General features: G+C 44.4%; 1 protein-coding gene across 2 annotated transcripts in view; it reads left to right on the forward strand.

Annotated features, from left to right (window-relative positions):
- CD80 (CD80 molecule) overlaps window positions 1–23,879 on the forward strand; it is a 46,347-nt gene that overhangs the window by 10,927 nt on the left and 11,541 nt on the right. Inside the window, exons 1-3 of one of the 2 annotated variants that reach the window (XM_019528712.1) lie at window positions 7,406–8,395; window positions 9,252–9,361; window positions 21,319–21,636. In XM_019528712.1, the coding sequence (XP_019384257.1) occupies window positions 8,385–8,395; window positions 9,252–9,361; window positions 21,319–21,636 (439 nt within the window). In that variant the 5' untranslated portion in view covers window positions 7,406–8,384. Of the gene's footprint in view, window positions 1–7,405; window positions 8,396–9,251; window positions 9,362–21,318; window positions 21,637–23,879 lie in introns of those variants that run through there. The other variant, XM_019528713.1, reaches the window with a different exon arrangement.

The following is a 23,879-nucleotide window of genomic DNA, read 5'->3' on the forward strand; positions in this document are numbered from 1 at the left end:
TAGGTGTTGTTTGGGTCATAGGGAGTTTGCTTCTGGTGATGAGGTTAACGAGGTTCAGTGCTTGTTTAAAGGCTAAGATGGGTGGTTCTGGAAATATTTCTTTAAGAAATGGGTCTTCTTCTACATTGGGTTGCCATTGTTTGAGGATTTTCCATGTAGGTTCTAGGGAAGGGTGATATGTCATAACTAATACTGTGTGATCTGTGGGGGTTTTCTTTTTGTACTGCAGCCAATCTTTGCATGATATCCAGGTGGCTCTTTCAAATGTATAATATATCTCTCTGGAAGAGTGTCAAAACTGTTAAAAGTCTATCCCTGAAGAAGAGTGATTGCACCCAATAGCTTGCAAATAACCTTTTTCCAACTACTCAGTTGGTCTAATAAAAGATATTACATCTACCCAAAGAACCTGGACGACCTATGTTCTTAGACCAACATGGCTACAACCAAAAACCCTTGCAGATATATGCAATGATGTGTTTGGCTGGAATTCTTATTCTGATATATTTGAGCAACCTTGGTTTTGGATGCAAATGTTCTAGTACTTGCTATGAGTAATAGGAAAGTAGGGCTGGAAGGGACCTCCAGAGGTCATCTAGTTCAGCCCCCTGCCCAAGGCATCTAGTTCAACCATCCCATACAATCATAATCTAAACTCAACCTAAAACTGCCCTCAACCCTGACACAACACAATCTGCCACAGGTAATGCAGGAGAACCACAGCAGCCAATGTCCTTCTCCTATAAAATGTTGTCAATATACGCACAAAAGGTTACAGTAAAGGGCCACACCTCCCACTATAGAGGAAGGCAAACCCCCCACAGTCCATACTAATCTGACCATGGGGTAAAATTCCTTCCTGACCCAGATCTTCTTTATGAAACTCTTTCTTTATGAAAACCCTTCACATATTTGAAGACTGCTATCATGTCTCCCTTAAGTACGTTTCCTGCAAGCATAATATACCTAGCTCCTTCAGCTTCTCCTCATATGATTTGCTTTCCAAGCCCTTGATCATCTTTGTTGCCAGCCTCTGGACTTCTCTAACTTCCTCACGTTCTATTTAAAATGTGGAGTCCCAAACTACACAGAGTACTCCAGATGAGGCCTAACCATTGCCATGTAGAAAAGCACTATCACCTACCATGTCTTGTACCTAGTGTTTCTATTGATGCAGCCTAAAACTTCTTTTGCCTTTTGTGTGGCTGCATCACATTGCAGTCTCATATTGAGCCTGTGGTCTATCAAGATTCACAAATCCTTTTCCATAGAGCTGCCATGCAGCCAGGTGTTCCCCATTTTGTATTTGTGTTTTTGATTATTTCTCCCAAGGTGTAGCGCCTTGCATTTGTCCTCATTGAACTTCATCCTGTTACATCTAGCCCAACTTTCCAATCTTTCAAGATCCTTCTGAATTGCACTTGCAGCCTCCAATGTGTTCACAATCCTTCTTATTTTTTGTGTTGTCTGCAAACTTGATCAAGAAGCTTTCTATGCCAGCATCCAAATAGTTAATAAACACACTGAACAGCACAAGGCCCAGGACAGACAGAACCCTGTGGGACTCCACTCAAAACATCCTGCCATTCTGACATGGACCTGTTAATAATTACCTTTGTTTGCAGCTATTAAGCCAGTTATCTATCTGCCTTGTAGTAATTTTAACAAGCCCATGTTCCTCTAATTTACGAGAAGATTGTGTGGGATCTTGTCAAAAGCATTGCTGAAGTCCAGATACACTATATCTACAGCATTTCCTTCATCCACCCAACTAGTTACTTTGTCTAAGAAGGAAATCAGATTTGTTTGATGTGATGTTTTTCATGAATCCATGATAGCTGCTTGTGATCAGACTTTCTTCCTCCAGATGCTTGCAAATGGCTTTTCTTAGGATATGCTCCAGTAACAATCTAGGTACTGAAGTGAGGCTAACTGGTCTATAATTCCCCAGGTCCTCCTTGCCTTTTTTCAAGAGGGGCACTGGCACTTTTCCAGTCCCCTGGTACCTGGCCTGTCCCCCACTACTTCATGAAGATCATTGCCAAGGGCTCCAAGATCTCCTCTGCCAGCTATTTCAGGACCCTGGGATGAAGCTCATCTGGCCCTGCTGCCTTGAATTGATTCAGACCCAACAAAAGCTCTCTGACCACCTATTTTGTTATACCTCTCAGCTTGCCTCCTTCCTTATCTAGATAAACCCTATTAGGTATCTGTCAGCTTAATCTTTTTGTGAAGATTGAGGCAAAGTAGCGTGTTGAGTAGCTCTGCCTTCTTTGTACCTTCAGTTAGGCCAGTGGTTCCCAAACTTGGGGTCGCATCAATAAAAAATGGTTGTGCATTCCTGCAGAGGGAAACATGGAGGGACATGTACCCTGCAGATTTGTGCATGGGGTGGGGTGGATGCGATCTGACTGCTGTGGGCTCAGGGTTCCCTGCTCTGTTGCCCTCCCCAGGAGCCTCTGCAGAAGAGTGGGGCGGGAAATCTCATTGTCACTGCCAGGGGCCACATGCTGGTCACACCACCATTGTGAGGTGCCACCTGCCCGCTTGGCCGCAGCAGGGGGAACTCTACACTGCCAATGCTGCTGGGCTGGGAGGAGGCACCTTGTCTGGCGGTGCAGCCAGCATGGGGTCCCAGCAGCAGTACTGAGCCTTCATGCCTTCCCAAGCTGGGTCCTGCCCACTGGGCCACAGAGGCATCCAGAGGGGAGGGCAGCAGGGTGGGGAGCCCTGAGCCAGTGGTGGGCAGCCTGCATCTGTTCCCACCTCCATGGGCTCTGCTCCAGCCATGCCACCCACAAGGGAAGGGGGTAGGAGGTGGAGTCAGGCTCTGTGCTCTGCTCTGGTCACAGCAGCCACTGCTTCTGGCATGTGGTAGCTGGGGCTTGGGAGCTGCTTGTGGGGGAGGGCAGGGAGCTGTGGGCCCTGGCCCTCATTCCTGTTCCCATAGCCTTGGCAGGTGGGGGCCCCCTCCAGCAGGGCAGGGGGGGCAGGTCTCGAGTGAGGGACACCAGCAGGGCTGCGTTGTTGCGGGTGGGGAGTGAAGGGCAATCAAAGGGCATGGGGGTGGTGGGTTGGGAGTGAGGGGCATCTGGAGGGGATGGGGGGCTGTGAGTTGGGAGTAAGGGGCTATAAATGGGGTCATGTCGAGAAAAAGGTTGGGAAGTCCTAGATTAGTAGCACCCCTTGGCTTGTTAACAGAGGATTCACAGCTTCCTTGGTCCTTCTTTTCTGGGCAACAAACTTATGAAACTTCTTGTTGTCCTTAACCTCCTTTGCCAGGTACAGCTCATTCTTTGTCTTTGCCTTCCTGATCCTGTCACTGCACATTCTTGCTATTTCTTGGTACGTGTTCTTAGTGTTCTGACCATTCTTACAGTGCTTATATGTTTTCCTTTTGCATTTGAGGCAGTTTAAAAGCTTCTTGTGTAGCTACTTTGGTCTCTTGCCATTCTTCTTGTGCTTCCATCAAGTTGGGACAGGTTCTTGTTGGGCTTCCAATACTCCTTAGAATCATGCCTCTTGGAACAGCAGTTCCCAAACTGTGGGTCCTGAGCCCAAACGGGATAGAAAAATCAGCAGATGGGGCCACGGGTGGGGGCTGTGGGTTTGGAGTGAAGGGCTGTGCCGAGAAAATGAGGCTATAACTGGGGTCATGCCAAGGAAAACTTTGGGATCCACTGCCTTAAAAATTCCCAGCCCTCTTAGGCACCATCATTCTGCTGATAAAGTGGTGATCAGTATTTTAAATGCCTCTTCTCCAAACATAAATTAAAAAGTTGGCAGTTTTTTTTCCCATTTCTCTTAATGGCTTGTGTCAAAGAAAATAAAAAGGAAAAACTGTCATGTATTTTATGCTGGCCCCAGCAGCCAACGTAACATCTTCCTCTTTTTTTGTACACCAGCCACTCCAGAGAAGAATTGAAAAGTCTTTTCTTATTAAATTGCATGCTTCCCTTTTCAGATGACGTTATTCAGATGAAAAAATGTAACATCAACATCAGCTCATGCAAGACTATAGTCCAGGACTGCCCCAAATGGAGAAAGAGTCCAAGGATATCAGTACTTTGAAACCTTACAGCAACCACAATAGGAGATGGAAAAGTGGGAGTGGCAGAAACAGCATGTAATCAAGAATCCAAAGCCACCCACCCCACACAGAAACATGTGCCCAAGTTGCAACAGAGCCTGTTGATCCTGGATTGGCCTCATCAGCCATCTTCGGATCCACAGATAAGGCAATCATGGAAAACAATCATCCTCGACTGTGAGGGTTTGCCAATGATAACAATGATTCCTTCTACCTATATAGTCCCTGACTGAGGAGTGCAGCTGAGTACATGCTTAAATCCTGCTGAAGGCAGTGACACACAGAGCTCATCTATGCGGGAAAGTCAGTTTGAAGTAAGTGAGGGCCTGAATTTTAGTGCACTAGTCACTTTGCAGTAGCTGTCAATGTGGACAGTCCTCATGCATGGTCAACATGGGTAGCTTGCTCCTTTTTGAAATTTGCCTCACGCTTGGTATTGGTACACAATGTTCCCAGCTTTGGTCATTTCATTTTCAAGGGGCCTAGGCCAAGCTGCAGAAGTATAGCTCAGTATAAGGCCACACCATAGTGACTGTAATGTGAACGTTTGCAGATGTGACAACTAGCTCGGTTCACAAAGTAAAGGAAGTCATCCACATGTCTAAACCAGTAATGAGAGGCAATTAAACAAAGCACAAGGCCTGAAAGGAGACATTAGAAAGGAAGATCCTACATTAAATAATACAAATATGCTATATCATAACTTTATTTTTAAATAGTAGTAGTGCTTGAGGTAACCAAACGCATTAGATGCTATTTTGCTACAATAGATATGTTTTTGTTAAGATACTAAGGTCATTTGTAAAAACAAAATAGCCTTGTCAGAGAAGGACATAAACTAAGGTAAAGATGAAACCGGACACTGCTGAACAGTATTACACAAAGGGGGAAAAAGAGATAAAAACCCTCCCTTCTATTTTCCCAAGGATATAAATCCCAGCAAATTGACACTTTCCAAGTCCACAAGAGATCTGGTTCAGTCTAGTCCCCAAAGTTTTGGTGAAACAAAGAAATTTAAATAAAATCAATTGAAGAACATTTATTAGAATATTGAGAATGAGCCACATAAATATGGGGTGTAGGCTGGAGGGAAATTTGGAGAACTCAACAAATTCAAAAAGACCTGCTGCCAATCTATATGCCACTCTCCTCCCCGCTTTTGAGTCTCCCCAGTTAGTATACAGGAGAATCCATGTTGTGCCGTTACAGGTAGCCAGATAGACTTGGGGATAAATATTTCTTTTTGTGTTTTGAGTGCAAGCAAATAAAAGACTGGGCTGTAAACCTTTCTGCCTCTTATTAGTAGTCAACTTCCAAGGTTACCTGTAATTTGAGTAACAACTAAGAGAGGGCCCATATGGGGAGTTTATGCAGTAGCTGTACATTCACATCTTACCATACAAAGCACTGATCTTCTTGTACAAACAAGCCCCTGGGCATGTGCTTAAAGCAGAGTCTGTGCGTAGTGCTCTTTTGAGCTGGGAAAGTCCTATGCTCCCAACTCAGGCAGAAAACAAGGTAGAGTTGCGCCTTGGTTAGTGTGTATGTGTGTGTGTCCAGCAAGCATAAACATTTGCTAGTAATTTGGAAGTTTAACTTGTGCTTAAGATAAAGCAACAGACTTGGCTACTGTGCCATCACAGGTAGAGGCAGGCTCCTTGCAATCTGATTTACCAGCTTGCTATAGGAAGGGACCACAAACGTGGGAGGAAAAGGAGAGGTAGAAGCAGAGGCAGCATGTCTTGATATGGAAGAGCATCCTTTGGATAATGTTTGTAACCCCTGCAGTCCTAATGATTTTTTAATCCTGGCTATCCAGGGTTTTTCCTCTGCTGAGGGAACATCAATTGGTTCAGGTGCAGCACCATGTGAATGCAGCTATGCACCTTCCAGTTTAACTGGTAGCATGGACGGAGCAATGCAGTGTGTTTGCATGTGCTGTGGCTGGGCATGGTAGGTCTGGGATGTGCTCAGTCTGTGTGAACTGACATCTTGACTGCCTGCTTCAGAAGAATGAAGCACTGCTCAAAGAGAACCATGCAGAAAAATAAAGTTAATTAAGCTGCTTCTATAAAATCAGCCAGGCAGAAGCTTGAGGGATGGGTAGAGAGAATATTTGCTCCATTTTTTCCAGAGCTGTCCATGGCAATTGGTTTTAAAGTGGCAAAAACAAGTTGTTTTCCCAAGACTAATAATAGGCAGTTTCTTTTCCGTTAATAGCATGAAAGCATCAGGGATATAATGCTAACTTGACTGTTTTGCTTGCATCTATTAGTTGAGAAGCTCAGAAACGCTTTCCAGTATACCCCTAGACCTTGGTGGATGCACTTCTGAGGCGTCCATGGCTGCTTAAGTGTGCACAAGTGTGCAGCTGATTTCTTTGGAAGGGGTTGTGACCTCCCCTGGGCAACCTGCAGTGGTGAGCCCCAAGTCACAAATGCAGATGATGAGGTAAAAAACTGGAATTTCTTGCTTAATTTTAGTATGTTAAAAGCAAAACTAATGCTTAATAGCTTGAATTTAAAATGAAAGCAAGAGTAGGTTCTTGACGGCTAGGATAGGTTTGCCAGTAACCGTATTACACTGGGTGTGTGCTTCAACTGGGGCTTCCATTTTCAAAAGTGAGAGGCTGATTTCTGTTGCATCTGCTCGATGCTAATTTTTAACTAAATATAACCTTTCCAATTAGCATCTTTTTCACTAACCAGAGATGCACTGTATCTGTGAATATTTCTATAGCTTACAGTGCATTTACTCAGATTCTGAATTTAACCCGTCTTTTCTCCAGTGACTGACACATTTCTTGTTTCCCAGATAATCAGTTTTTTACTTCTGATTTGTGTCAGCTGTTTTTGGATGGAAATTTGAATTCAGGTACAACTTATTTAGTTAAAATGAAGTACTGTAAATGTGCAAGAGCCATAAGAAAAATATATTTCAAAAATGTATTTTGCATTTAAAACAAACTGATTTATAGAACAAAGTAATTACTAACTGTAGTTAGTTAATTCAGCTGGCTGGTTCTGCTTGACCATGCTCTTCAAAGTTTTAGAGCTGCCTAGATTCACCCTTGCGTGCCTTGTTTCTATCGATAAATCAGAAGAAATCTCATTTTCCTGCATGTCTAATGGTTTTTCAGCTTTGAATTGTTTTGGTAACTAAACTAGATGAACAGCTGAGTGAAGAAACATGCTTTGCACCTGAAAATCAGATTATTGCTCTTCACAAGCACATCAACTATTTTTTTTTCCTAAGTGCCTAGCCAGTAGCTTCTTCCTGTTTGATGCTGTTTTTTAATTTAGCATCATATATATACTACTTAACTGTACTAAGTGTATTTCAATAGTAAATTGAAGCCCTAATACAGGTAGTCACTATTTCAAATTTAATTTGAAGGAGGTTCATGCTTTACAGAGAAAATCTTTTTTTTCTTTTAATCTATATTTATCCACTTTGCCTGATGTCCACATTGATGTATGGGTGTTAACTTGGATAAAAATAGTTGTATCTGGTGACTCATTATTTATACTGGGCTTTAATGTAGATGCCCCATAGCAGAAAGGGTAAGATCTGTGCCTGTGATGCGCTGAACATCTATTTCTGTGTGGTAGCAAGACCTTGCCAGATGAGTTTTCAACGTATACAAAACATAGGTCTAAATTCTGGGCACAGGAGGCTGAGGACACTTCCTTGATGAATAGATGAGTATAGGAAGCATTCATGCAAGTGGGGTGGGGCAGATGATGAGAGGCAAATATAGCAGACCACAAGAGGCATGATGGAAAGCTGAATGACAAAGAGAGGAAGGGGGACAGCAAGGCAAGAGGTTAAGACCGAGCACAGAGCAGGGGGAAGAAGGGAAGGAGTTCAGAGGGTATGTGGTTGAAAATTAAGTGTTGCCATGTGAGCATTAATAATATTTTGGTCCATTTTTAAGCTGTTGTGAAACAAGGCTTCCTGTCCTTTGTGGCCATGAAAGATCTGTGCCCTGACAGATCTGTGCCTAGCCAGACCCATCTTCCATTTCACAAGGCTCAGCAAAAAAGCAGCAGGGACAGGATGAGGGAAAAGCAGTGGGTCCGAAGCCTAAGAAAGATGTCGATAGTTAATCAACATAAAGGGGAAGTTGTGGGAGTGGCTAGGATGCGCCTGTATAAAACCAGATTCTGCCTGACACAGGCTGATCCTTCCCGTCACATGCTGACTGAGAATGAGCTTCACTGAGTACTGCCGTGCGCCAGTTGTGGCCAGCTAAGGGCTACAGGGACCCCCCGACTAAAGGAGGAAGGAGCCCATGGAATGCAAGTGAGTGGAGCTCGTGGGTAGGGGACTGCCGTGGGTTTGCTGGACTGCTCTCTTCGGCTTGCCCTGCCACATCCACTGCCCAGAATGACTGCCGGGTGTATTCCTTAGGGCTCTGGTTTGTGTAGGGAGGTGGGGCTGAAAGATGCTGTGTGTTAAAATTGGTCAGAAACAAAAGAGGTGTAAGGAAAACTCCCATGGTTTGTGATTTTTTTATTTTTATTTTTTAAAGAAGAGACAGAATGAGATGGGGGAAATGGGGGGGAGGGGCGGACAGTTACGGGGTGAGGGGAAGATGGGCACACAAGGCGGAAGTTTACACCTCTGTGCCCTGTTGATAAGCAGACCCCATGCAATGGCCAATGCAGCATCTCTTCAGCATGGTGAGTGCTGTGGTTTGCACAAGGGAGTTTTTCTCAGGCTTCTCCAGGGGTTAGAGTTGGTGCTGGGCCAGCTCCAGGATGGTACAGGGAGATACCAAAAGTGGGAGGAAAAGCTATTTTTTTCCCCACCCTCAGGCTCTGTAGTAAGCGGAGCCTCTGTGCTCTGAGGCTCGGGTGCAGTTTGTCTGGTGTTCAGAGCAGAAGCTTTGGGCTCTGTTCCCACTTCTGCCACTGACCAGTGTCAGGACCCTGGGGAAAGTCACTTATATCTCTGCTTCAGCACAGTCTCTATACCACAGTGGGGATTTTAGCATAAGCCATATTTGGTCTTCCACAGCCAGCCTGTGCTATAGACCTGCTTGCTGCTGTCATCATGTGTCCTTTGTCTTGTGCCTCAAGCTGCACAGAGAGCTTGTAGCACATCTATTAACTCCTCGTTTCCTTACTGTTTTTCTCCTTTCTTTTTCTGGTCCAAGGAGCTCTAAGAGAATGCTGCGCATGCCCAAGGCCGAAGGGATGCTGGCTAGGACCTCATCAAAGAAGTGGATCTGGCTTGGGCTCTTTGTGTTTCACCAGTTTAGTCTCGGTAAGCCAAGAGTTTAATGCCTTTCTGTATCGCAGCCGCTCTGACTTCCTGTGGGGACAGCAGGGAAAGCAATGAGCAGATGCTTGTGGTGGTGGTGCTGTTGCATGTCGTGTGGATGGTTGTCTTCTAGCTGGTTGGTCTGCCTGCTGTCACCATCACTCTAATACTGAGCAGGATCTTGCTAGTCCTGGAGTTCATGCTGTATCTCCTGAGGGCACTGCTGTACTTGATCATCTGAAAGCTGGGCTTCTAATCTTAGCCTAAGCCCTGGACAGAGCCCTTCTTTGCTCCCTCTTTGGGAAGGTGCAATTCAGATCCATTTTTGGTTGAAGTAAAGTGGGCCAGTGAGTGAGAGGTCAAGTGGGTGAGAACTGGGAGTTGGCCACAGCTGGGCCAAGCATTGAATGGCATGTGGGTATACATGAAACTTGTGGTGCTTGGTAAGGAGGCTGGAAAGGTGTGTCCAGTGCAGCTGCTGCTGTTCACGGAGCCTAACAAAGCCTAACACCATCTATGCTGTAGAGGATGGGCAGGGTGTTTGGGGTGCCATATGCAGTTTCCTTCATTGCTCCACAATCATCTTTCCAGTCCACGAAGCAGCAGCACCGACAGGCTTCGTGTTGCCTGTCCAATGACTGCAAAGGTGGAGGCGGAAGTTATCAGGTGGATGGAGGCTCCTTGTTTCGAGATGCAGCAGTGGGAGGAGGTGATTTTTCCTTTAGGCAGTAAGAAGTCTAGTGTCAGAATGGTATGAAATGTTCACACTGAAAAACTGCATGAAACTCTCCTGAGCTTGGATTAGTTACAGATTCAGAATAGGCCATGCTTGTTGCTTGTTTCAGGGTTTTTGTTGTAGTTCATGATAACCTGGAGTGAACTGGAGCCAAATTGAAGTTTTGATGGAAGAATCATGCAAAATGCATAGGTTTTTATGGTGATGTCATGATACTGAGAAATATGTGATCACTTCCACGAGTTTTTGTTTTAAGATTTTGAGCCTGAAACTCAAAGCGCAACTTGGGGAATTTCATACGGATTGACACACACGGACCCTTTTAGACTCTTGGGTTCCTTTTCTCTGTTTCTTCCTCCTGCAGCATGTGCGCTTGTGATACACAAGTCATGCATTATTTGTGAGTTATGTATTTATCCATGCTATGCTGTAATGCCATGTTGTACAAAACTGTGAACCATATGGACATAATTACTTCTTCGTGTATATCGACAAAGGCCTGAATATTGTATCATTTAGATAATAATGAGCATATATTGTCCAGGAGTAACGTGGAATTTCTCCTCAAAATGATACTAGCCCCAGGATGCCAGAAAAGCGATATTCAGGTCTGACAACAGAGGGATAATATTCAGCTGTACAGTCTGATATACCCCAACTGTCCAAGGCTAGAAATGAGAGTTTTACACCCTTAGCAAGCCCAGGCCCTATCCTTCCCAGTAAAAAAGTTCTTTTTTTCTAGCCCTGGTATATTGCAAAGTTCTGGGTTTAAATGCTTTGAGAGTAAGATTGATAGATAAGCTATTTTGAGGAATGATAATGCAAAGTTTCTGGAATGTATTTGGTAATTTGGTGAGTGCGATGGAAGAAGCCAGTATATTTAGTATTTTATTATGCTATATATCTTAACAACACCAGCCTGACTCTGAATTTCCATAGATGTAAACTGTGTTGTATTATGTTTAGGGAATTGGACTTTAAACTCTGTTCTGTAAAATAAAAACCCAGTTAAACAATATCACCCATTCATTTATTGCCCTATGAGCTGAATAAAATGCTACAAGTGGTCATAGGTAGCTGAATCTATTGTGTCTCAACTCTTCCATCTGCAGAACAAGATTTTTTTTCTTTTCCCCCCCTTTTTTTCCTCTTTTTATATCCACTATGACTATAGTCTATAGTTAAGAGTCCCAGCTGTTGCCGCTATTATCCTGCTGATTACCCCTTAGTGACTGCAACAATAAGGTGGCATCAAGGCTTTTGTTATATCACCATTTTCTTGAGTATTCAGAATGCTTCTCTTTGTGGCCAAAATTTTCCACTGTTGGTTCCCAGTTCTTAGTTTCAGGCAATCTGTGCACAGCCCAGGAAGGGATACCAACGTCACATCGAACTCGCTTTCAGTGCAGGTTCAAGCATAACAAAGCACTCCACATAGCTCATGTCTACAATTGAGAGTTTTGAATGCAGTAATTGTGCCCAAGCCTCAACTAGTTTTAACCTTGAGCTGTCAACAGGAGTGAGGATGTAGCAGTGTGGCTGGTTAGCAGCCTGAATCGCTACCTAGAGTCACTGACAGGCCTGGACAGCCAGTGCTGTCATATCTGTGCTGCTATCGTTACCCACGCCAGCTCAGTTAAAGCCAGGTTACAGATGTCTACCACTTGCAGAGTGTAGACAGCCCCTCAGTCATACGAGTTTGTAGCATCTCATTAGGGTGCAGACAGACAGAGAGCAATAGCTCTATAAATTGGATTAACCTGTATATATAAAAAAAAGGATCCTGGCTGAAACAGGGATGGCTTTGAAGCGCTTCACATTAACATTACAGCTGGGAGGCAGTCATACATCTAGATACTACTGAAGCACTACAAGTTAACAACACTTTTAAAAGGCAGAATTTGAAGCAGTTTATACACAGGTCTGCCCTACCCTTAGTGGCTGTTGTGCTTGGCAGGAGTTGCCAGAGCCCAGATTGCACTTGTCATAGCCTTCAAGCCAGTGGAGGCCAGGAGCTGAAGACATGAAACCAGCAGGCCTGAGTTTATGCTCACAGAGAATTACCACCCACCAGGAGAATCTCCCTCTGCTCCTCAATGGGAGTGGTACACCTCGTTTGCCTGATGGGCAGTCCTGAGGTTGAATCTCGGGATCAGATCTGGTCCTTGGTCTCTATGGAAATAGGAAGTTTTTGGAAAGTTTTTGAGGAAAATCCCTGCAGAATTTTTCAGTTATTGGAGAACGGGTGAAAAAATCCATTTCCCTCAGCATTGCAAAATGTTGTTTGCTCACCAGCCGCCCTGAAGGGCTGGGAATCCCCTCTTAGACTCATTTGCCAGCAGAGATCTCAGATCAGAGACGTGTTTTAGGGCAGAGGGAACTAAGAAATCAAAAGTGGGGAATACTCTCAGTGGACATCCACCAAGATTTTATCAGCGGTTGATGAGTTTGTATCCCTTTACTGCTATTTTTGGTGCCAGTTTGGAAAAGTCCAGGGGTAATACCATGACTCTCAGTCCAGTGTGCCAAATGATGCAAATTCAGTTTCTGTCTCTTGGCTGCTGCTGCTGCCACCGCCCCTAATGCTTCTGCCTTTTTGGATGAACTGCTGCTTCCTCTGAATCTGGGCAGGAACAAAAATTGTCACTCCCCAAAATAGCAGCAGCAAAAATTGTGAGAATTGAGAGTTCACTGCTTCCTCTCTCTGCTCATGGAGTGAACTCTGCTCTATAAGGAGTGAACCCAGGTATTCATCATAAGTTGTTAATATATATACATAATGTATAATATATATGGTCCTGAGTAGGGTCCGCAGATTATCCTGCATGGATGTATTCTTTGTCTCTTTCTTTCCCCGCTTTTATTTCCTCCTTGCTTTTAAAAGCAAACAAAAATAACCTAAGGAAATGAAATGCTTAGAAGTGATATTAACAGAAAATTTAAGTTACATAATTACCAGTGCAGCCTGGCAATGCTGGCTGTTGTGGTTCATTCCACAGGGCAGACTTTAAAGCATCTCCTTAAACATGATGCAACTTAATTTTTTTCCCATGAAGGTTCAGACTCCTGCATGAGTGAGGAGCTATCAGTTATCCTGGAGACACCTCATACCATCCAGAAGGTCTGCATAGTAATTGCCATTACCCAGGTAGATTATTCAGTGTGGGTACTAGTCAGTAAAGTGTGCAAATGGACACAAGTGGCTATTGCTCTGAGGTCATCAAATTGTGCATGTCCTGACTCGCTGGCTTTTACATTTCTACCCTTGGTGCTGTGTAAAGGTAAAACAGTTTTGTGTCAAATTACATGAGGGCTGTGTCTGAGCTGTACTTTCATTAGGTGTGTCATCTGGAGGTGGTGCATCCCTAAACCAGGTGAGAGGCCTTGACACAGTCCCTGAGGAAGGCTGTGGGTTGACTGCTGTGGAGGCTTTTGGAAAGGCTGATTTTTGTCAGGATGAGGCCCGTTGTTGTTGGACCTTCAATCTAATGTTGGATCTCGCAAAGGGACGCCATTAGGAGTTTCAGAAGGTCATTTGAGAATATGCAAATGTTTCCAAATGCAGAACTGCCAGAGGCTATGCTTCTGCTTTTCTCTGTTATGCTTTTAAAATATAATTTGAGTTCATTGGTTCCAGGGGACTCCTTGACTGAAAATGAAAGTGCTGACTGCTGGGTAATGACTAATGGTACTTTAGTTGTATGGGGCAGAACGTATGTTTTACTTTCCTGCAATGCTATAGCAATATCATCCTCGATATTAAAAAAAAAAGCCAGGATGAAACAGCTAGCCAGATGCATCTCCTGACCACTGCGAGCTGCTTCCTGCCACAGTGCATATTGTCCAGCTTAGCACGGCATGTCTCTTGGGAGATCATGCCCTCAACCATGGTTGCTCTTCAGCCAAGATATCTGTTCACTCTCTTTCATTCCAGTGCTTTTAACTGTATGTGATTGGACTGCCCTGAACAATCTTTCTTGTGCCTTTCAGATGCCTGTAGATAATTATATTTGCCTTTTAATATTCTCATTACCCAAGTCATATTTTATATATATAACTCATTTACTCATTCCTCAGCCAGTCCTTCAGACTGTGGATTATTGCTCAAATTGTCCCTCTTGTAAAGGCTTAGGTAGTAAGTGCTCCAAAATGGAGGTGTTCGTTAGAGAAGACTATTGAGAGTCAGGACCCTGGTATCCTGTTACCTTCTCAGATCTTAGTGGTGATGGTAGGCTAGTGACTTTGACCAATAAGTTTCACTCCTGTTGGGTGCCTATCCTGAGATGTGCACTGCTTTTCACAAGTACCGAGCACTTGCAGCTTTCAGGTTCAACCTTAGTAGGGGACAGACACATGTAAAACTCTCAGTGTGGGGACTTCCCTAGCTATATAGCGAAGATGATAATGCTTGAGCTAATGGTACTGTGATGAACTAATGAAAGCAGCTTGAGTCTTTTCAGCTGGAGGGCACTTAGAGGGAGAGCCTTCAACTACCTGAAGGGAGATTCAAAGGAGGATGAAGCTGGACTGTTCTCAGTGGTGGCAGATGACAGAACAAGGAACTGTGGTCTCAGGTTGCAGCAAGGAAAGTTTAGGTTTAGATATGAGGAAAAACTTTCTCATGAGGGGGATAGTTAAGCACTGGAACAGGTTATCCAGAGAGGTTGTGGGACCTCCATCCTTGGAGGTTTTTAAGACCTGGGTAGAAAAAACCTTGCCTTGGGGCTGGTTGTATTTTGAGCCTGCTAGGGCGCTGGCCTAGCTGACTCCTGAGGTCCCTTCCAACCTTCATGATTCTATGGAAAAACTTGACAAATGTGTTCTGCATGCTGTGTGCTACCACCGTCTGTTTTCTGCAGTTTCCATACCCTGGCCTGCCCCAGATCAGGAAGTGAAAAAAGGTTAAGCAAACTTCATTTTTAATCTCCCCCCACCCCCATTTTTTTCAATTCTCAGGAAACAGCTAAGTCTGGGGTTGAAGTCTGAATGCATATCCCAGGGCGTCCTTGCCTAACATGGTTGGGTAGCTCCTAGCTTTACAGAAAGGAGCCATGGGATCTCCCTTTCCCCCTCCCTCTCCCTCTCCCTCTCCCTCTCTCCTACTCTCCCCCACTAGAACCAATCCTTCCATCCCATCCCCCATCTCTCCTGATACACATTAAAACATAAACAGTTTTCCATTCTTATAACCATAGAATCACAGGGATGGAAAGGGACCTCAGTGTAGTCAGTGTAATGGTCGGTCCTACATAGGCCGCAACATGTGTAAAGCCAAATAGATCTTAACAAATGATTTGTTCAGAGGGATTGCCTTGACTCAGATGCCAGTAACTGAAGGGGGGAAAAGTGAGTTCATCTTCCTGGCTGCCATGCCAGTTCAGCTACAATTGCTCTTAGAAATTTACTAACATCACAAGTTGCAATCTTGCTCATTTAAAAAATGGAGCAGAGCTGGTGATGGAAGTGCTCAATGGGAGGTTTACATGTGATAATTCAGAAAGCCGCATGCTTGTATCTTGATAGGCGCTGAAACACATCCCAGGCAAAGCAATGGCAGCAGGCCATGGTGCTAGAGGCGGTGGGAAACTGAGATTTTCCTGACTGCCCAATGATTCCCTAGTGCTGCTTGGGTTGCGAAGTAAAGATCATAACCAGTTGGGTTTTTTTGTTGTTTTTTCTTTAAAGTAGGATTCTTGTCACAGGAATGACTCAGTAAAAATGCCCACTTATCCCTCTGGGTATCTGTTCCCTGGCTCTTAGCCTGTAGCTTCCTGCTCATTTCAATGACACTAGCAAAGCTGAGGTGACTGTAACACATTTTTTTTGGAGAATGATTACAGCAGTGGTCCGAATGCTGACTGGCACACTGTTGACTTGCCTGGAGTTGCAAGTACATGTCCAGGGGATGCAGGGAGTTAAAAAGTATGTGCGAAGTAGTGGTACTCTGCCAGGCTGTGCCCACTTCTGATGCCCAGCAAAATGTCACTCGTGGTGAAATGTGTGCATCTCTGCCTCCCCCTTAACATGCTTTGATGGAGTAACACAGTTAATCAGGCTGACATTCAATGTGTCATCATTAGGGTTCAGAGTTACCAGATCACTGAAAGGGGACACTGATAGCAAACATCTCTTTCAGATATTACTTCATGCTGGTTGCAGAGAGTTATTGTTGTGTGGCTTACACGTGCTTTATTTTTTACAAGTCTTTCTCCACAAGTGTATGGACTACAGACCCTGTATTTAAAAAGGGAAATAATGTCCAGGAAAAAGAGTGTTAAAATGACACTGTGGATAAAAAATATGCTGAGATGTTGCAGTAATTTCAAACTAAGCATTATAAATCCTATATTTGAGATGCATACATTTTACGGTAATAAGTACATAGTTAAGGCACTAGGAAGTCCTTAACTCTGCCTTGTAGCAATAGGGTGTGGTAACCATGTTCTTACAGCCAAAGCATAAGTGGTTGCGGTCCTATATTAGAGAAAAATGAGTTTTAAGAACCCGTTAGATTTTTTGCCTCCTGGCAGCATTACAAGGTGGAGTGAGAGTGGCTGCAGAATACTTGGTGTACATCAAACACAGTAAACATGCAAGGCCCTGAATGTAACCCTGATGAAACAAATGCCTGTGTTTTCCTTAAGAAATGTACTGTCTCTTTTCCTTTCTCCATCAGTACTGTGAGGAGTCTCCCATGAAGTACCTCGTAATAGTATGCCAGCTAGTTAAACATGGTTGTCAGTTCCTTTGCATCATCTGTTGGAAGCAAGTGGTGACTTTCCAGCCGCTGTTTCACAGCAGCAGGGTAGTGGTACCAGTGCTTTGTGAAGCACCTCCATCAAGGGGAGTCAATTCCCGAGTCCCCATATCTATGTTTAAAGGGCTCTTTTTGCACATTTGTCTCAGATCTTGATGTATAGTGGAGCCAAGATGAAAGTGCCACTGGAAACTTTTTTCATGCACTGACATCCAAATTAATAGGCAGACACAAAATATTTAAGGAAGTGGTTCTCAACCTTTTTCGAATTGACGCACCCCTGGATAGATTTGAGGCACCTCATGGAAAATGCCAATTCTAAATGTTCTTTTTTACAGCTGAATGATAGAGCAGTTTATCTGTTGCAAAGAATTCAAAAGCCATAACTATGGATTCCTATTTGAAATCTCTGAGTTCGTCTTATGAATCATGTTAATAAACCTAACGGTGCCAACATTGTGGAGCACCCTGAAGCACCCTTGAAAAGATTTCAAGGCACCCCAGAGTGCTATGGCACTCTGGTTGAGAATCACTCGTTTTAGGAATAGTGAGAATTGGGCCAAATTACTGGTACCGATGCCGAGTCTCCCTCATGCTACTGAATCATTACAGTCCTATGCTGAGGATAGGCGGTTGTATGTTGAATCACATCCAGCTTCACAGTGGCTCTACTTAAGAGTTCCTTGAAGTGATCCTGTCTGTGATCAACATACTTTTTTCAGTTTGCTACAACAGTAATTTAGCTTAAATAAACCTTGTTTCTTCAGTTATATTCCACACGCAAGATGTTGACTTTAACTATATGGAAAGCTTGAAGGAATGGAAAGGAACTCCTGGAACAAAGGAAAGATTAGTGCAAATGCTGAATTCTTTACAGATCCAGTGTCAGTTTTGTTAACTAATTATTGGATTTACTTGTAAACCCTCAGAAAAATTCACTCTCTCTTCAGAGTGGGCATTGGAAGTTTGGGAAGAAAAGCTGTAATTTTTTCATCTGAAAAGAGGCAGAATTTCATCTTAAGTGCAAAAGTAGTAGTAGTAGTGCCATCCACAAGGTGCACTCCACTTCTGGAGTTTGACATTCAGTAATCATCTCCGGAAAAGTATTAGTGCACTGTGGGCCAGTCTGATCCCCAAGTCAAGATCTCTCCTCATGGTGATCTTGTGTGACAAGTCAAGCACCTCTGCTGATCAGTACTGCAATCCTGTCTCTGAGCCATGCAGGAAAATAGTTATGAGCGTGCCTCATCCAAAGCTGAATTGGGAGATTCTGTTTCCAAGCAAATGGATTGGTAATCCTTCTGTCCATGGCCAGGAGCTACTTTAAGAAACCAATACATCTTGCTCCTCTTTGCAGGATAAGTGGGCAAACAGGGATTCTTTCTCCCTCCGTGCTTGCTTCATGCTGGGGGAAGAGGAGCTGCATGTGAACAATGCAGGAAGAGGCTGGAACAAAGCTTTGCCACACTTCACTGATCCTAGAAAATGCTGCTTCTGCCTGACTGGAGGCTTTTGAAGGACTTGTGTTGCATATTCTTGGCCCTCACTGTAGTCAGGGTAGAGGCCTGCAATTGCTTTCAGGTGCAGGAACCACCTCCTAGTTCAAGAAACTAATGGCCATTGTGTGAAAGAATGGGGACAATGCTTATTTTGAAGGGAAAGCTCACAGCCTTGCTTTTGCTGGTGGTATAATATCTGACATGTTCCTCACAGCCCATGGTCTTTTCCCGGAAGCAACGTTTCTGATATTTGAACAAATCTTTTATTTGAAAACCTGCTTGTCTAATACAAATCTCATGTGTATATTTATATAACTATAAAATACTTATATTTTATTGCAAAGATCTAGGTGAAGTATGGGGGAAGCAGAAAAATAAACGGACAAGGGAAGAATCCAAAGAAATGGAGTGGGGAAAGGAGAAGAGAGAGGGAAGGGGAAGAAAAAGTGCAATCTTGGTTTCCTCCAGGATGGCCAGTCTGCTTTTCCATCTAAAAGCATAGGCCACCCACCGACAAGCACTGCTCTAGAGCCAAGTGTTCTGTAAGTTCCCAAGATAGTGGGAAGGATGGGTGATCTCCCTATCCATACTTCACTGGCAACAGGGTTATTCCTTCAAACCTTAACTGCAAATCAGAGATGGAAGTTAACATTAAGCCCCCGTTTTTGTTCTGGCTATCCTTATTATGTAGGGCTACATGAAACATTCACTGCACACGAGCAGGTTTTAATGAAACCTGTTTATTGGCTTGAGGAGAACCAAAGTGGCACCGGTTCACTGGAAAACTTTCTTGGACCACCCTGTTTTCATGAGTTGGAATGAAATAGCTATTTGGGGTACAGATAGCACAGACCCAGGCTGCTTTCATTGGGGTCAGGAGCATGGAAAGGAGGGAGTTTCCTTGAAGAGTCATTAAACTACATTTCCATGATGGATTTTTTTTTTCCATTTGCCTGGCTCTGGGGAACATGCAGTGCAGAAACTGAACTCCATTTTCATTTTTGCTTTGCAGTCCACCTTTGCAGTGAAACGATAAGAACTAGGGACTTTTATGGGGCTACATGACTCTCATGGACTAGTTCCTTCAGTCTTAAAGCATTCAGATTACAGAGTCATTGGTAACAGTGCCTTTTAAGGGCAGGTGTGACATCAGCAGGAGTTTCCAGCCTCTGCACATGTACTGCCCAGGAGGTTTTCGTTCTCCTTTTGGTTACAAAGGAGACTCTTAGTGGCAAAGCGCAGAGAACATCATGCAACTCATGATGTGATGTCTCACTGACATTTACAGCTACGCCTACTCTTCCCCTGTTGTAGTAAAAGAAAAAATCCCAAGTCCAGTGGGTGCTGGTCACAGGCCTGCGTCCCAGAATTTCAGATGCAGCTGCTGGAAGTCTGTTGCATAGTTAGGAGCTGGACTGAAAGGATGTACACACAGCTACTTTTGTGATGGAGGAAGAACACATGTGTCATGTATACATATACACATGGAAAAGCAAGATGCAAAACTTCAGGTGGACTATATTATTCAGGGAAGCCCAACTGGTTGTGGGAAGAAAAGACTTGACCCTATCACTAGTGAGGAGGGAGTGAAGGAAGGGATCATGGAAGAGCTCCCCAGGTGAAAGGGTAGCATAATCTTGGCATTCCTACACCAGTATTTTCCTGTGTGTTTCCCACTGGTTTGCCAGTATCTGGGACTTTTGTATTAGCAGTGGATTGGGTGCACATTTTGAGTTGGACTCAGATCTTGTGTGGTTACTTTGTTTTGGCCCCTGACTGTTGATCTCCACTAATGGCAGCTGGCACCACCTGGGCAGGCTAAGCGTTGGTCCTTCTCCAGGATGTTCTGCTGGCGGATCACAAAGCATTTCCCAGTTCATGGAATTGAGACACCCTTTAAGACAGGGGTGGGCAAAATGTGACCCACAGGCCAGATGCGGCCCAGCAGGCCATTCTATCTAACAAATTTAGAAAATTAATATTTATCTGCCCCTGGCTGCCTGTCATGCAGCCCTTGCTGGCTTGCCAAAACTCAGTAAGTGGCCCTCCACCCAAAATAATTGCCCGCCCCTAATTTAAGAGCATACAAATATGATTATTTGACATCAGCAGCGTCAATATTCCGCATTGTGCAGAAGAGGGAACGAGGACAGGGATTAGTTCAAACTACCTGGAAACTCAAGACAGAGTCATGCATGGAACTCCCCAAACCACAAAGCCATTCCTTTTGTGACATGTCACCACTCAGGCACCTGCTTTCTGCCCCTTACTGTGTGAGCTGAGGAACAGTAGAAGAAGGGGAGGGAGTACAGGAGCTGTGATATCACTGCATGTGTTCAAGCCTAGGTATATAGTGCCATGGGGGATATTACAGAGCAGGGGAACCCCTTCAGGCCAGGTCTGAGTTATTTTCTTCTCTTTCATCTCAAATGCTTGTTATCACAGGAATGTTATGACACTGGCTTCTTACCAGCTGGTTCCTTGGGAACTCTGGTTTAAGTAAAGTCCCTCATCATAACATCCAGGCTGCAGAGAGAGATTTCCTGGGAGGATTTTTTCAGGAGCTCTAGGCTGGGTCACTTGGATTGTTCTTGGAGGCCTTCTCACAAATGTTTGGCTGTGTGGCTGGGTTTATTATTGTAGGGTTTTTTATGGGATGTTGTTGGAGAGTTTTTCACCTTACAAAAAGGTGCCTGTAGTACCTACGTGCAACAGAAGAAAAACGTAGGGAAAAATGGCCATTATGTATCAGCTAGATCCACAAATGGGACCAGAGCAGCACAAAAACACGCTGGCAGGATTAGGTCTCTTCCACAAGTTTTTAGTAGCCTCTGGACTGCACTGGAGAAGGCTGAGATGCGTTGTGGGGAGCAGACAGAGTTGTAATGGAGGTGTGGTGGAGTTCTAGGTGGAAGAATGGGTTTACCACAGTCCGACTGTCTCATAGTTGCTGTTTGCCTTTTCTCAGGCTTTGCTCACAAGACACAGGTGGCCATCGCCAAAATGGGAGAAGAAGTAACCCTACCCTGCTGCTATGAAACACCCAGTGAAGACATCCCAAGTAACTACCGTGTCTACTGGCAAAAGAATGTCACAGAAGTAGTGATCGCTTATTCGTTTGGGACTTGGCTCCCGAATCCCCTTAACCGGTCCAGTCTGAACCAAAGAACCTTTGCTCTGTCAATCACCCAAGTGGAAATTTCAGATGCAGGAAGCTATGCGTGCATAGTTCAACGTTCAGGATCTGTCAAGCTCTGCGACCAGACTGTGACTCTTTCAGTTATAGGTAAGTAGTGTGTCTCAAGTCACTTAGAGCTTTTAATTAATATGCCAAGGCTTAAGGTTCAAGGTACACGGCTAGGAGCATCACTGAGGTTGAGACCCTTTCAAGGGTGCTGTGGGGTGCCACACAATGTTAGCACTGTTAAGTGTGCAGACATGATTCGTAAGATAAACCCAGAGATTTCAGATAGGAATCTTTAGTGTTAAAAGCATTCTGACCTGTCATAATCCTTCTGAGTTCTTTGCAATGGGAGATTTTCTGTTATTTTTCTGCACTCAAAAGAGTGAAAACTAAACAGCTGGCACTTTCTGAGGGGCCTTGAGCCTTTTGGGTGCCTCAAATCTATCAAGTGGGGGGGGTCTTGAATCTTAAAAAAAGAAAGGTTGAGAAACACTGGATTAGAATGGTTGGTCAGACCCAGTTGACCTCCAGGAGCCTTGGCATGGTGGGGCTTATTATCAGAAGGCTAAGGTGAGAGTTAGAGTCAATCCTGCTTCTGTCTCTGCCCTCCCCATCTGTTACTCCTGCCCTCCTTGTTTTTACATGCTTGCTTCTGGCACTAAGAGTGGGTCTCTCCTCCCCCATGCCCTCATTTCCCGCCGTTCTAATCATCCTTCAGGGAGATGTATATTGTAGGATCCAGTCCAGTGAGTTAAATCATTTGTATGCATTCCTAGATAACTAGGCTTCTGCCTTTTTCCCAGGGGAAGCAGAGGGCAGGGTCCAGAAGCATAGGGAAGTGGGGTAAGTCTCTTATGATAAAGTCTTCTCTGCTGGGGAAGAAAGATGAGGTTGGGACCACCCCTCTGCTGCTTTTCTTGTTGAACCACAAACTCCCCAGAGATTCTCACAGCCTTCTAGGAGACTGGTCAGGACTCAAGGTCTGAGACATCAGAGTGTCTTGAGGTTAATCAGCTAGAGAGAACCAGTTCATGACACTAAGAAACACCATAGGTCCCTTTGCTCAAAACGAATCTGAATCTTGGAGGTTAGAAAAAGTTCCAGTCACATAATTTTCCATTAGTACGGCTGTCTGTGTGATGGTTTGTTTTCAGCCAAAAGCAGCAACGCTGGTCTTTTTGTGTCTGTCTGGGAGTAGAAGATCTTCCAGGAAAGCCTTCTGTAGGCCACTGGATAAGCACTAAAAATGCTCACAAGTACTGGTGTTCATGAATCCCTACAAGGAATCTCCCCTTTCCTGATCAGTGAGATCTGAGGTGACCAGAGAACATACTTTGTTAAATAGAGCTGTATTCCCAAAACATTCCCTTTCTTTTTTTCAATTTTTTTTCACACACAGCTTTAGAGAGCAAGATTCTCTATACAGTTGATTTGTCATCCCTTTGGGAATGAGATACAGTTGGTCACGGGGTGGGGAACAAACATTGTAGTCTTCTTCTTTTCTGTCATCTCCTTGTTCTAATGGGGCCAGGAGAATAGGTAGGAGAGATTGCAACAACCTGAAGAACAGAGGAGGGGGTCTACTGCTGAATGGATTGAGAGTGGGACAGAGACTTTCAGTCCAAGGCCACAGGTCTAAGACAAGCTGGCTGGAAGTTGCTACCAGATGATGACAGTTCACTGACCCTGTGTTAAGTGAGCCAGGACTTTTAGTCCAACTTCTTGTTTCAACATGATTCACCAAAACCACCACAGTAGATTGAATACAATATTAAGACCTGGGAGACATAGGATTTCCTCTTACTTCTACCCTTGTCTTGTTATGCAACCCTTATTTCACCCTTTCATGCCTCCCTTTCATCCCAACCTTTGTCTGTCTCCTCTGCTTAGAGTCTACAGTCTTTGGGGGCAGGAACTGTCTGCTGCTCCACATTCGTACAGTGCCTGGCATAATGGAGCCCTCATCTCAGTTGGGGCCTATAGGTAGGGATGACAGTTTCACTGATTCCCTTGTTGATGATCACAGTGGCGAAGCCGGTTTACAAAAACACTAGAGTCTAACAGCTTGCCCCTCTGTCCACTAGAGATGGATCTGCCTGCGTAGGGTTGAGACTTATTGGAAGAGGTGAAAAGTGTAGGGGACAGAGTTTGTGCTCCATAGCAAAAAAAAGCTTTGTATTTTGTCTTTCACACACAATGTTTTCTGTCTTGTACACATCTGTACAACAGAGGAACAACCGGCACCATATCTACAGGTTGGGGAACTCCCCTCTTGTCAGCACGGAGGCGGAAAAGGATCTGAGGGTCATCACTGACTCCAAGATGAACATGGGCCGGCAGTGTGG

Source organism: Crocodylus porosus, unplaced genomic scaffold (assembly GCF_001723895.1).
Source record: "Crocodylus porosus isolate Cpor-Errol unplaced genomic scaffold, CroPor_comp1, whole genome shotgun sequence".
Taxonomy (NCBI): Eukaryota; Metazoa; Chordata; order Crocodylia; family Crocodylidae; genus Crocodylus; species Crocodylus porosus.